This window comes from Nannobrachium achirus (assembly GCF_963921795.1).
Source record: "Nannobrachium achirus genome assembly, chromosome: 3".
Taxonomy (NCBI): Eukaryota; Metazoa; Chordata; class Actinopteri; order Myctophiformes; family Myctophidae; genus Nannobrachium; species Nannobrachium achirus.
In genome coordinates, this window is record NC_137812.1 from 62,927,824 (window position 1) to 62,943,015 (window position 15,192).

Here is a 15,192-nt window from a genome sequence, read left to right on the forward strand (position 1 = left end):
AAATAACTATGGATTTAACCCGCACATGGCTCTATATAGCCTACCACAATGTTTCATTGCCTGTATTTGAGACGGATGGATTCACACCAACAGGGAAGCGTTTGCGGTAGCGCATCGAAACCACCGTTTTTTTGTGGATTTGCATTCGTTTCTTTTATTCGAAAAAGAATACGGATGCGTCTTCACACATGCCCAACCGTTGTGTATTTTCCAACAATACGTTATAGGATTCATTTTAATCGTCATAAAACGTGCCTGTGTGAATGTCGCCTTAGTTTATGTTGAGTTATTATTGTTGATGATCATATTTGTGAATAAAACATAATACAGTGATATCCATGATATCCTATTAAATAATATCAAAAAATAAATAAACAGTGGCAATGCAGTTACGTGGTAGCTGAGTGAGTGTGATGTCTGTTAACAACAATGTAAACAAAGGCATGTAGCTATGGTTGTAAAATAATGATGATAATGTTTCTCCAAAAATGTTATGGAAATGGAGAAAGTGACCTTTCATTCCCTCAGCTATCTTCTAAACTGCTTATTTTGGTGGTGGTCTAAACTGTCCTGTCATCTTTAACTTTTCACGATGTATTGCTTAGGAACAAATTTACTTGAGATAAAGTAATTTTAAGTTGTATGTGTGTGTGTGTGTGTGTGTGTGTGTGTGTGTGTGTGTGTGTGTGTGTGTTTTTCAGATGACCTTACGGGATTCAGATCCAGTTGTGCTGGTTAATAGCTTCTGTTCATGTGTGGCTGGCACTGGGTTATGTGCAACCACTTGGTAGCCTTGCTGTACCAAACTGCCCATTACTCTGAGTGTGGCATGTCCGCTGTCCCTCCTGTCCTTTCATGCATCGAGACTGAACAAAAGTGGCATAAACCTCGAACAATGGTATGTATTATTTAAAGATCTTTCATAATGTTTGATTGCTGTAACCTGTTTATTAATAGCTGTTTAATAAATAGGGAGTAAAGCCAGGACCGGTTGATGCCATGGTGGTCGTGAGGCCCAAACCAGGTGCTACTTCAGCAAGTGGAATCAGGTAAGCATTGCAACTGTTGTTAAATCTAGCTTTCATCAGCTGAGGCCAAAATCAAGTCTGCTGTTGTAACCCTTTTTGATATTGAACATCTTGTGCTTTTATCTCAACCCAACTCGACTACTGTAATGCACTTTATGTTGGTGTTAGCCAAGCCAGCTTGTCGCTCCTACAGATCCAAAAAGCTGATGCTCGGCACTTAATATAGGGGCATGGGGGGCATTCGTTACAGGCTGCCTTCAGTTTAAGAAGTTTGTTTTTAAGTCTTTGAATGGTTTGGCACCAAAAATGGCTATTGATCATGTATTTATTTTTCCAGGTCTACACTATACAGAGCCTACAATGGTGAGCTTCCAGACCCGTCATGCCTTGACCCTACTCCTTTCTACGCTGACTTCAAGACAGGCTCCACTCCTCTAATCTGCACTTAGTCGGGGACCCAGTCCCCAAAAATGGAGAGGACCTGTGATGTTCTGCCGTACTTTTTATTTCTGTTTTATCTATTAGTTTGGCAATTAAGGTCCACAGAATGAGAGGCCTGCTCTGCCGGAAAGTTCGCGAAAAAAAGTTAGAGGCATTTTTGTGTAATAAAGCCTTCATTTTTTGACCCTTTGATATGAACTAGGTTTCCTTTCTTAAAGTGCTCATTAAGTTGTGTAGAATGTCAATATATCATTCCCAGATACACAGAACACAGGTGTGAACAACACCAAGTCAAGAAATAATTTCCCAAAGCCTTTCCAAATGATTTATAGCCATTTTATGTACAAAAATGTACCTGTTTCTTGCATTTTTCCCAATAATTTTATCTTTACTTCAATTGTAATCAACTTTGCCATGGCTTATGACATCAGGCAATGTTTCATCCTTTTCAGCAATCTTTATAGTTATTCCACACAAAATATTATTAAAATCAACCCTAAATTAAAGGAACTGTGGTGATTTTATTACCCTTATGCTCCAAATTCATATAGCCTTTTTTTGGCAGAAAAAAACCCCCTCAAAAAACAAAACAAACATGTAACACAACAAATTCAAGTATTTTTTTTTATCATAAACAGCTGTTATCTTATACAGTATATGAATTGATAAAACAGGAAATTAAACATTTAGCTGAATAAAATCAAGATTATGATATCTAATATCACGAAAATGAAAATAACTAACGATTAACTCATTCACTGTCACTGTCCTCAAGTATGAGTTCAACTCGTGAACATTTGTTTGGGTCCCCAGTGCAGAGACATGCAATTACACACTTGACCCCGGCTCTTGCACATGAGCATCCTCTGGTACACTTGCTCTTCTTGCAGTGGCAGTATTTGGTGCGTTTATATTCTGCAGGTTTGGCATCCTTCAGCATCATGGTTGCCACTAGCTTACCACTGACAAGCTCTCTCCCAAAGTTGGTTGCAACAGGGTAAGTTGGCTGAGACGTGTACATACAGCCAACTGATGCAGGGCTCTGTAAAGGTAATAGACCGTTTGTCAGCCTTCTGATTGGTCCCTGAGACTCCCTGACTGGCCAACCAGAAAAAAACATTCACTTTTTGCTATCGGGGGTGGAGTTTGTGCAGTGGAGAATGTTGCTTCAGCCTTTCAAAAACTGTCCGCAGTGCGCGACACGGAGATCGGCCGGTACGGTGATAGCGACGGCAAGCGTCAAGCGATCTCGCTCATCATAACGAATAAGCTTCAACAAACTAGTTCACATGTACCTTATCAATGGTCTAAGAGTCACGATTGGGTACATATAATTTAAATGGGCAGAATTACGAAAAGCCAGCCTATTATGTGAGGAGAAACATTCTCTCTGTCCTCTTCCTAGTACCCAAGATGCAATGCGCTTCTCTTTCTATCACTGATCCAGAGGATTAAACTAATTAAAACATTTATTTTTCGGGGGAAAACTACTGTTTTGCTATGTAATTACTGTACCTTTTTCTTCCCTTTTTATTAATATCACGTAGATGTGTTTTTTGTGGTACTTTATATAGCTGTAATGAGGCTATGAAGGGAAAAAAAATCGCATCCACTACCACTATAAAAGAATCTGCAAAGAGGATTCTGTCCCACTGGGATTAAACAAATTAAAACATATATTTTCGGGTAAATCCCCTGTTTTGCAATGTAACTACTGTACCTTTGTCTTCCCTTTTTATTAATATCACCTAGGTGTTTTTCCTTTGGTACTTTGTATAGCTGTAATGAGGCTTTGAAGGGAAAAAAAAATCCCATCCACCTCCACTATAAAAACAATCTGCCCAGGGTTAATGTCCCATCATAGTAACAGGGCAGAATGGGGCGGGATTTGCAAAAGGGTTTATTGGAAGGCATCTTCAGTAGGTGGAAGACAACGCATGTCTCCTTTGATGTTGCCAAAAAGATGAGCTCGCAGTGCTCGCAGTACAACATCTGCACCACGAACGGGCTGTAGTTGTGGCTACTGACACAGATGTGATCATGATGTGCATATACTACATCACACACATGGATGGCCTACATGAGTTATGGGTAAAGAAGATGGACACTTACCTACCTGCTCATGCAATTGTGGATGCCCTGGCAGTGAAGTATGATGTTGAAGCTTTAGATCTTTCATGCATACTCCTCAGCAGCTACATACTGACTGGATGTGACACAGTGAGCTATTTTTACAGAAGAGGAAAAAGGCGTGCCTACAAAACTGCTGTTGAGCACCCAAAAGTCCTTCTGCCTCTGTGCCGATATGGAGACTCTGGGGAAAGTCTGGAAGTTACAGAAGATGTTGTGACAGTGGCTAGACGATACATGGTTTCACTGTATGGGAGGAGTGATTTCAGTGGTAATCTGGATGCACTGCGAGCTCATCTTTTTGGCAACATCAAAGGAGACATGCGTTGTGTTCCACCTACTGAAGATGCCTTCCAATTACACCTTTACAGAGCCCTGCATCAGTTGGCTGTATGTAAACGAGCACACGTCTCAGCCAACTTACCCTGTTGCAACCAACTTTGGGAGAGAGCTTGTCAGTGGTAAGCTAGTGGCAACCATGATGCTGAAGGATGCCAAACCTGCAGAATATAAACGCACCAAATAAGAAGAGCAAGTGTACCAGAGGATGCTCATGTGCAAGAGCCGGGGCCAAGTGTGTAATTGCATGTCTCTGCACTGGGGACCCCAACAAATGTTCACGAGTTGAAACCTAACCCTAACCCATACTTGAGGACAGTGACAGTGAATGAGTTAATCGTTAGTTATTTTCATTTTCGTGATATTAGATTTTATTCAGCTAAATGTTTAATTTCCTGTTTTATCAATTCATATACTGTATAAAATAACAGCTGTTTATGATAAAACAATACTTGAATTTGTTGTGTTACATGTTTGTTTTGTTTTTTGAGGGGGTACAGGTTTTTTTTCTGCCAGAAAAAGGCTATATGAATTCGGAGCATAAGGGTAATAAAATCACCACAGTTCCTTTAATTTAGGGTTGATTTTAATAATATTTTGTGTGGAATAACTATAAAGATTGCTGAAAAGAATGAAACATTGCCTGATGTCATAAGCCATGGCAAAGTTGATTACAATTGAAGTAAAGATAAAATTATTGGGAAAAATGCAAGAAACGGGTACATTTTTGTACATAAAATGTCTATAAATCATTTGGAAAGGCTTTGGGAGATTATTTCTTGACTTGGTGTTGTTCACACATGTGTTCTGTGTATCTGGGAATGATTTATTGACATTTTACACAACTTAATGAGCACTTTAAGAAAGGAAACCTAGTTCATATCACAGGGTCAAAAAATGAAGGCTTTGTTACACAAAAATGCCTCTAACTTTTTTTCGCGAACTTTCCGGCAGAGCAGGCCTCTCATTCTGTGGACCTTAATGACCAAACTAATAGATAAAACAGAAATCAAAAGTACGGCAGAAAATCACAGGTACCCCTCTTTTCTTTGAGCTTTTGGCCATGTGGGTCCCCGACTAACTATGGATATATCATCAGATAAACAACTTGTAGACTCCATCTTTGGTAAAGTACAGGCTGGTAGCGTCCTCTCATATCAGCAGCCGCCTGCTACATCAGAGGACTGTGTTATCAACCATGATGATGCCCCCCCATTCCCCAAAATACCTTTAGAGGGATACCAGCTAGAGCCAACTGTCTGTACATTTGTGCCAACTAAACAAGAACAGTTGCACCTGAGATCTTTGTCTGTGACCTTGTCACAGTCACACAAGATTGAAGAGGCAACCAGATGCCAAAGTGGAGCACCTGAGTGGCATTTGCTGAGGAAAGAGAGGGTGACGGCTTCAACATTTAGAGAGGTAAGCCATGTTAGAGGGCAGAGTTCAGCAGAAAACCTGGCTGAGAGGATCATCCGAGGAACACGTCAAACCGCACTCATGAGGAGAGGCTTGGATCTGGATACGGGTGCATTAAAGGACTATGCAACACAGAAAAACATCAACTTGAGGAGATGTGGACTGGTGGTTCATCCAGATGCACCGTGGCTTGGAGCATCTCCTGATGGGCTGGTCTATCACTTGAGAGACCATCATTTGGCTTAGTTGAAATCAAATGCCCAAATGTACAAAGCTATATTGAATGCAAGTACCTCAGAGTTGACCATGGCACATACAAATTGAAAGAGAGCCATGCCTATTATTGGCAAGTGCAGGGGCAATTACTGATTACGGGTATGGAATGGTGCGATTTTGTCATTTGCGCCCATGATGACATGTTTTTGCAGCGTATTCACAGAAACACAACTATGTTACCTAAAAAAGAAATGTGACTTGTTTTTCTTTTATACTTATCTGTCAAAATACCTCATCATTCAAGTTGACAGTTCATATCAAATGACTAACATTTACTGAAATTATACTTTGGGAGAAAACTCACAACCATAACTGTCAGACTCAGAAGAGGGTTATTTGCCCTCAGTGTTTTAAGCTGAAATAATAAAACAATGTTGAATTTATACTCATTTGTCTTATTTTTTTAATAATGGTTTGCTCACCTGCCATTTGATTGGCACTGACATTTAAGCTTGGGCCTTTTGTATAGAGTTGGGATAAGAATTTGATCACTGAATATAACTCTGGTGGGATGGATAACATGAACTGCACAGTGCTGTTTATAACATGACAAAGACTTAAACACTTCAATGGCTATGAAATACATTTAATGGCTATGCAATACATGGGTTTTATCATTGCATTTTATTTTCAAAAACAAATGGTACAATCACATTCAGTAGGTGTCACACATGAGGAACGGTATTAAAATGTGTCAAACTTGAGGAATGGTATTAAAATGGTGTTATCTTAATACATTTTAACTGTACATATGATGGCAGCAGAAACCCTAACAACATTGGCTTGTCATCATTTACGTTTATGAAGTTGTTGCCAAACAGTTCCATGGTTTTGAGATCACATCTCTTTTACCGAGCCTTTGACTAAGGGGCCAAGGGCCCATTTTGATAGTTAACCAAGAGGCAGGCTACTGTGTAAAGTTGATTGATACTACCTGTGAGTGAAAGAGGGATTACTGTATCAAATATTTTGTGCTCCTTAACTCTTCGAATGAGGCGCTCTACATGGATTCTCAGTCTTGCAATAGACTGTGTCTGCCTAACATCTAGTGCAGATAGTTGTGCTCTCTTGGACAGGAAGGCAGGTATGTACACCTTACAGGGCACACAGTCCTCCACAAGGAAACCCTTGTCTACCATGATGGCCATATTTGGTTTGAGGAGAGGCACAATGCCACTCTGCTTCAGGATCTCTTTATCGCTGATTGAGCCTGCATAAAGAGCTGACACAAAGGTTATTGCACCGTGAGGGGCAATGCCAATCAACCCTTTAAAGGTGCAATGTGATTTGTAGTTGGAGAACATTTCACTCTGAAGGAGAAGAGAGTGTGGTGTTTGGCAACGCAGCTCAGTGCAGTCCAACACCACTTGTGTATCAGAGTAGTTGGCGAAAACATCTGGCAGGTGAGCCTTTACAGCTTCCTCAGACATCCAAATGCCTACAGCTCCAAGTACTGTGTAAAGAAAGTTAACCCATGTTTTGATGATGCGACTCACTGTTGACTGGTGAATTTTGAATCGATGGGCCAGATCTTTCTGCATCAGACCCAACGACAGATAGGTCATGAACAGAAAAAACTCATCAATGGGTTGCTGGGACTGCAAATGTAGAGTCTTCTTAGCTGCAGGCTGAGCTTTTGTACTGGTGAGCATCCTGTGTGTTGCTGGCTCTATCTGCTTCCAAAAGGCCATCAGGTGAGCATACGTTGCAAACCTGTCAAAATTTAAACATATAGGTGTCAATAGAATAGGATAATAGATAGATATAGATGTATGTATGTACAGTGTGTGTGTGTGTGTGTGTGTGTGTGTGTGTGTGTGTATATATATATATATATATATATATATATATATATATATATATATATATATATATATATATATATATACATATATACATATAATATATACAGTATATATATATATATATATATATATATATATATATATATATATATATATAGAGAGAGAGAGAGAGAGAGAGAGAGAGAGAGAGAGAGAGAGAGATACTGATATATAGATAGACATGTATATTTATAGATATACTTCTATCAATGAATCTCTCTCTCAATAGACATCTATATTTATAGATATACTTCTATCAATCTCTCTCTCTCTCTCTATAGATAGTAGCTCTGGTCCATAGCGTTAGTGGAGTTCTCCCTAACGCTATGTTCCTCTACATCCGTATTCCTTGGCAAAACCGGAAAACCCCGCCGTCTGGTCCGAAAATAACAAAAACTGTTTCGCCCCTCATCAAACCAAAGGTATATGTGGGCAGTTGAAAGCTTACTCTACTTAGTGGAAGCGGCCTGAGCCCCCCACCACACGATTAAAATACATTTCTAGGGCAAAATGAAAAATATTCCACCGGATGGAGACTCAATTTCTTCTCGTTTTTCACTATTTGTCGTCGCCATCAAGGTGCCAACTCACTACTGCCGCGCAGGTCAAAGGACCGAATTACACAGAGCATTAGTCTCACTGGGTGTTATTCAACTCTGTGACGTTGGAAGCGCTGTTTCGTAAAAACCAGGACGAGCGTCTCCATCCGGTGGAATATTTTTCATTTTGCCATAGAAATGTATTTTAATCGTGTGGTGGGGGGCTCAGACCTCGTCCACTAAGTAGAGTAAGTTTTCAACTGTCCACTGATACCTTTGGTTTGATGAGGGGCGAAACAGTTTTTGTTATTTTTGGACCAGACGGCGGGGTTTTCCGGTTTTGCCAAGGAATACGGATGTAGAGGAACATAGCGTTAGGGAGAACTCCACTAACGCTATGGACCAGAGCTATATAGATAGGTAGATAGATATATATGTAGATATACATTTATTATATAGATATTTTGTATTAATATAGGATATAGGAACATGCATGCATTAGACCATGGACCACCATAACTCTGAGTGTACAAATGGAACCAAATGGACCCTTCACAGGTCCATTTGGTTACATTTGTACACCCTAGGGGTTACAGTTACAGCCACGCTTACCTTGTGAAAAACCTTATGTCATCGTCGGAAGCAGCAAAGCGTTCCACGCCAAACTTGTTTGTGATGGACATTTCCAACATCTGTTTCTCAAGCTCCGTTATCGTTATGCGCTCCTGGGCGAGAATTATGGTGAGATCCGCTGCCGAAGGCTCAGGACTGGAACAGTAGTCGTGGTCTTGGTAATCTATTTCCATGGGAGGGTCCTCCTTTTGGTTTATCGCAGGGGGGCAGTTCTCAGTATTCGGAGATTTCGGACGCTCTTTCCTTTGCCAAACCCCGGGCCGAGGAGTGGGTAGGGTAAAGTCATTCCATGTAAAGAGCACCGGGACAGACCCATCTTTGAGACGTTTAAGTGAAGATCTAACAGGTCCATATAGGGGCGCTTGATGCTCGATCAGGTCTGTGCTCTGGAAGTGTCTGCTACAAACTCTTGTATTCTCCGTGATAGTAAATTTGTCTCTTCGGATATTAGTTACCCACCTCTTCTGCCGCTGTTTGTCTTTTGGAAATCGGTGGAAACTGAGAAAGGAGTTGAACTTAGCTGACGCTGTACACTGTGGAACACAGCAGTGGTATGAGGCAGAACTGCCCTCCCGTTTTTGTAAAGTGAATTTATTAAGACGTTTTGAACTCATGGCATCACTTAAACGTCGACAAACAAATAATAAAAAGTATAAAAGAACATGACATAAAAAACCACGTCAACTAATCCCGTTTTCACCGTTTTGTTTGCTTATTATGATGACCACACGTCCTTTATCCATAGAATAACAATAGATTCAGGTCACAACAGGAAGTGGCGCCCCCATCTGTGACGTCGCTTCTTCTTCTTCTTTGTGAGGTTTTACGGCGGTTGGCATCCAAATTTATGTTGCATTACCGCCATCTATAGAAAAATATCTGCATCATCTCGAACGTAATACTATTATTGTCTCCACCAGCCGAACTTAGGCTGAGGGAGAGTATGTTTTCCCCTCCGTCCGTCCGTGCGTCCGTCCGTGTGTCCGTCCGTCCGTGTGTCCTCGCAGTTTGTGTGCAGCTAATCTCAGTCGCCGTTGGCCCGATCGCTGCCAAACTGAGCACACACACTCCCTGGATGCCAATCTAGAACCTCTGCCCCACATTTCTCAAATCAGCCTCATGGTGGCGCTATAACAGGCCGATTTGTGTGGCCTGGTTGTTACCAGCTAATCTCCGGCGCCGTTGGCCCGATCGCTGCCAAACTGAGCACACACACTCCCTGGATGCTAATTCAGAACCTCTGCCCCACATTTTTTAAATCAGCCTCATGGTGGCGCTATAACAGGCTGATTTGTGTGGCCTGGTGGAGACCTGTGCTCGGAAGAGCACTGCTTCTAGTTGACCATGTTGTCCACCCAAAGTGTTCCAAAACTAAAATTGTCCATTCAATTCAAAACCCAGATCAAACAGACTGGGTTTGCGCAAATCCTTCCCTCAACTTATTGTCCAAATCCTCTCCAGTAACGTCCTCAACGCGCAAAAATCTTCTTGCTGCATCTAGCACCATTTTAATCCTCTCTGATTTTGTTTGAATGTCCACTGCACAATTAATCACCATAGCGATGAAGGCCAAAAATCCTCTCTTATCAATGCTAATGTTGTCTCCATGTTCTTCTTTCTCCAGTTGTTGAACTTCCTCATGAGCTCCCCTCCACTTTCTTTAATGCAGCTGCATATGACATGCCTCTTTCTTCTCTGATTTTATTGACCTTTCCTTCCTTCACTCTCCTTGGACATTGTGCTGTCCCAGCATAATGCTCCCCTCCACAGTGTACACAGTTAGCTTTCTCTAGATCTTTACATTCCTCCTTACAGTTTTCTTTTCCACATCTCCCACATCTTTTCTTTGCCCTACAAACAGCTGCCACATGACCATAGTCCTGACAGCAATAACACCTAAGAGGTGCTCTTTCAAATGGCCTAACTTTATAGCTCAAATAATCCAAATATACCCTCTCAGGTATATCCCCTTCGAATGTCAGGCAAACAGACTTGGTCTCCTCCCGACTCCCCTCCCTAAACCTAGTTAGCCGTTTAGCTTCAACAACACCAGCTTACCACACGAATTCCTCTGTCTCTACTGACAGTGGCACTCCACTTATTACCCCTTTACATCTCTTCGATCCTTCCAGTCTAAAACAACTTACTGGGTTGTCCTCAAACTTCATAATCTGCAAAGCGTAAAACATTTGATCAAAATCCTTACATTCAAAAATGACAATTCCAGTTCTAGTGATTCTCAACTCTTTCACTTTCCCGATCTTCCCCTCAACAAACTTTCCGACCTTTAGTGGATTACTGAAAATCCCATCTTTTGGTGTGTCCGCTCTCATCATCACCAAAAATGTCTCCTCTATTTCATTCCTCTTTCTCTTTCTTTCTCCTTTCCCTCCATCTTCTTCATCATTATTAATACTATGTTTTCCCCCTTCCAAATCTTCATCCCGTCACTGCACCTCCTATGACACTGCTCCCACAGCCTCCTCACCCACATGCCGCCTTTGGTGGAGTTGCGTCATCTCCGTGACGTCACGAATATGCGCCGACATTTCTCCCATCATTCTAAAAATAGTCTTAATTTTTCAAACGCCATGGTGATGTCACTAGGATCCACCACGTGTCGTTTGTGTACGTTCATCGCGCGTTCTTAGCAACGGTTGCTAAGCTGTGTGTCACCACACCATATATGGTCATCATCATAAACAAATCAAAACGTGGTGATGTGGCAGAATTTGGCCCTATAAAAGGAGATCACAGCCACACGCACACATTCTACTCATTCTACAAATTCTACTCATTATGATTCACATGGATAAAGTACATAGAACAATTCTACTCATTGTGACTTCAAAGTTCATGGATAAAATAAATTGGACAATAATACAGTTTTTTGAACGTAAACATTGCCAGAAGACGGGAAGGTTTTCAATCCTATTATGACCAACAACAACAAAATGGAGAAGCCCTTCAACGACATGGAGAAGAAGCCTCTCACGTTGGACGAGGAGGAAGGAGACAAGGGGACGACCGGAGGAGAGGAGTCCATGGAAAAGATGGAGGCATCCAAGGAGGTGGAACGGGAGGGGGTGGGAGAAGACACAGAGCTGGATCTGGACGAGCTGAACATGTTCAACCAGATGAAAAAAAAGAAGAAACCAAAGGTGTTTGACCGCCAACTCGAGGAGGGAATAAAAGACCTGAAGATCACTGAAGACGAGCAGACTATGGAGGCTATGGAGGAGGACGGCGCCGATCTCATGTTTCCGGCCAAGAAGAAGAAGAGGTCAAAAAAGGTCCACTTTGATGATGGAGAGACGCAGGAGAGCGACGGCGCTCTGAAGGGCGACAAGCCTCTGGTACGTCTGGAGAGAGGCTCCAAAGGGCTGGCCTTGGCCCCAGACTCAGAGAGAGACTACACGTACGAGGAGTTGCTCGACCGACTCTACAGCAACATGAGGGAGAAGAACCCGTCCATGGTGCCCGGAGAGATGAAGAGGTTTCGGTGGAAGCCTCCTCAACTGGTCCGCGTGGGCACCAAGAAGACCTCCTTAGTGAACTTCACAGACATCTGCCGTCAGTTTCATCGTCAGCCAGAGCACCTCCTGACCTGGCCTTCCTCTTGGCCGAGTTGGGCACGAGCGGCTCCATAGACGGAAACAACCAGCTTTTGATCAAAGGCAGATTTAAAGCCGTCCAGATAGAGGAGATTCTGAAGGGATACATCAAGGAGTATGTGATGTGTCACGCCTGCCGCTCCCCCAAGACCATCCTCCAAAAGGACACGCGTCTCTACTTCCTGCAGTGTGAGACGTGTCACTCCCGCTGGCGCGTCTCTAGCATCAGGACCGGATTCCAGGCCCTCACGGGCAAGAGGGCACAGATCCGCGCCAAAGAAAACTAAACATGCTTTTACCTATGTTCCTTTGAATGTAGATTTAGACTGACAAGTGTCAGTTGTTGTTTGTTTGGATATTGTATGTTTATGTTGTGATGTTTTATGTGATATATGTTATTTTATGTGAATAAAGAATAACAAAAATGAAGAATGTGTAGTAACAAAACTGTCACCTCCGTTCATCTACCGAAATGTGAGCCAAAAAAGTAGGTTTGAACCTCACCTCCCCAATATTTTGTCATGGCCTGCATGAGCCAGTTGTGACATTCTCTTCCTCTTGTCTAGATAATTCTGTTGAAAAGATGCAATTGGAAACGGCAAGTGTGGTTGCTGTGATGCGAGTCATACTCGCAAATTAACCATTTGAATTTTCACCATTCAGCAAAATTAATTCACTAATATATTAATGGTCATATATGGAGATCTCTTTGTCAGTCCCTTTTATGCACAGAGACATCATGTTACCGCGCTGTGCTATATATGGTGATCCCTAATGTTATCATATCTTGGAATGCCCATTTATGGACATATACTGTGTCAGTCTCATCATGTGGTCTATGATGTCAGTCATCTCCATATTTGGGAAAAGTTTTTTTTTTTTTTTTTACAAAGATGGATGGAATAAAGTTGGACAAAATACAGTAGTCACACTAATACAAATCATGAAAGTAATTAAACAGACAAAAAGTTCCCCCCCACCGGCAGTTCATAGCCCCCAGTTTGAAAACATGTACCCTGTACAGTAAGTACCCTTGCAGCTGCATCATCTTCGTCACTTTGTCCTCAGCATCCCTATTCCCCGCAGAGCCACGTCCACTCTGGAGATCAGCTTTTCATGGAAGTCCCACAGCCGGGTGTCGGCACATAGCTGCTCCATGGTCAAGCCCTTCTTTATGGTTTCCTTGATGCTGCTATGTTATTATTGTAAGACCATTTCTTTTACACGGTCCACCGTGAGATTTAACCTCTCAAGACTTCCATGCTGTATTGATGTGGTACCATAGGAGAGAACACTACAGGCAAATGTTGATAAAAAATAACAATTCTTCTACATTCTCTAATTGTGTAGACCAGGGGTCTTCAACGTTTTCAGGACAAGGACCAGGGACCCCCACAACCTTTTCACCTTTAGTTTCCATATAGTTTCATTGTTTGACAGCACAATCATCAGTGTATTTTGGATTCATATCAATTTGTGTTTTCAGATATTTAATCTCTTGAACCGTCAATACAAAAAACATTTTTTTACCGAAGTAACTCTGTACTTAGTCTGCTCTTTTTCACCAATACACCAAAGCTCTTTGCCGAAAATAGCCGATTTACAAGCTTTACTTTAGATCTGCTATTTTTGGCTAAAGTTCTCAGAATATGGGCGCTAGGGTTCAAGTGGTTAATATAAAAAAGGAGAAAAAAAAGTTTCTATCACACAAAGATTTGGAGGACCCCCTGTAGTAACTCTGAGGACCCCCTAGGGGTCCCGGACCCCCTGTTGAAGACCTCTGGTGTAGACTTATTGAAGCAATAATTTAACTCTTGAGAGCGTAAAATGAAACCAAAATCACCCGAAAGGGTTTTACACTCTCAAGAGTTAAAGATATACAGTATAAGGGTCCTTTTGGTTACAAACTCCACATCATTTAGTTGGGGACCACATGGAACCCCTCAAGGACCACTGGTGGTTCTCGGACAACTGGTTGAAAACCACTGATCTAATGTAGTCATAAATAATGTACTGTATGCTTGTTGTAGAGAATAGTGGAGAACGAGAAAGCCAACACAGAGAAGATCTCCAAGCAGAAAGTGGACCTGCAGTCCCTCCCCACCAGGGCCTACCTGGATCAGACCGTCGTGCCCATTCTGCTTCAAGGCTTATCAGTGCTGGCCAAGGACAGGTAGGCTTCAATGGGATCACTGATTTTATCATTAGAAATTCATATTAGGATCTACTAGTATGCAGTCATCTCAAATCCCTTTTCATTTGTGCTTGACTAAAAGCTTATGATTTGAAGTAAGTTCTTATTCTCTCCTTCTGATTTCTTCTCTTCCAGACCACCGAATCCAATTGAATATTTAGCAGCTTATCTTCTCAAGAACAAGTCACAGTTTGAAGACCGAAATTAGACCCTGGACACTGGAGAGACCCTTAGAGGCCATGTGTTTGAAAAGTAGTTGCTTCATGTGTTTACTAATTATCCAGTAGTTCTTTTTTTAACAGAAGAAAGATGTGACTATGATTGTCAGTCATGTTCTGTGACCATTATTTGTCATTTAAAGGAGTAGTTCACCCCCAATGTTTTTCTGTTGATTACTGGAGACATGAGTTCAATAATGTTTTTGTCGCATTCCTAAGACAACAAAGAGGGGGTTAAATTAAGGGTCAAGTAAATTTACCCCATTTGTTTCTCACACAAATGCATTTGGGTCCCCATCCAGGCCCATGCATTTGGGTCCCCATCCAGGCCCATGCATTTGGGTCCCCATCCAGAATCAATGGGGGTACATTTACTACAATACATTTTTGTCTTAGGAATGCGACAAATACAAAAAAAAAATATTATTGAAGTCTCCATGGTGTGACTAATCACTAAGGGAAAAAAAACATTTTGGGGGTGAACTACTCCTTTAAGGTGAGGTATTTGCATTTTGCA

At 41.7% G+C, this 15,192-nt stretch overlaps 1 protein-coding gene and 1 pseudogene across 2 annotated transcripts; both read left to right on the forward strand.

Annotated features, from left to right (window-relative positions):
- The first annotated feature begins 11,585 nt into the window (after positions 1–11,585).
- LOC308282380 (eukaryotic translation initiation factor 2 subunit 2-like) lies at positions 11,586–12,550 on the forward strand (annotated as a pseudogene). The gene has a single exon. The product of its transcript is annotated as a eukaryotic translation initiation factor 2 subunit 2-like (transcript).
- Positions 12,551–13,419: 869 nt separating this feature from the next.
- LOC308282381 (protein dpy-30 homolog) lies at positions 13,420–14,665 on the forward strand (the record flags this gene model as incomplete). Its single annotated transcript, XM_080722726.1, has 3 exons — positions 13,420–13,440; positions 14,294–14,436; positions 14,593–14,665. 3 exons carry the CDS (start codon positions 13,420–13,422, stop codon positions 14,663–14,665), a joined length of 237 nt encoding a protein of 78 aa, XP_080578852.1.
- Positions 14,666–15,192: the final 527 nt, after the last annotated feature.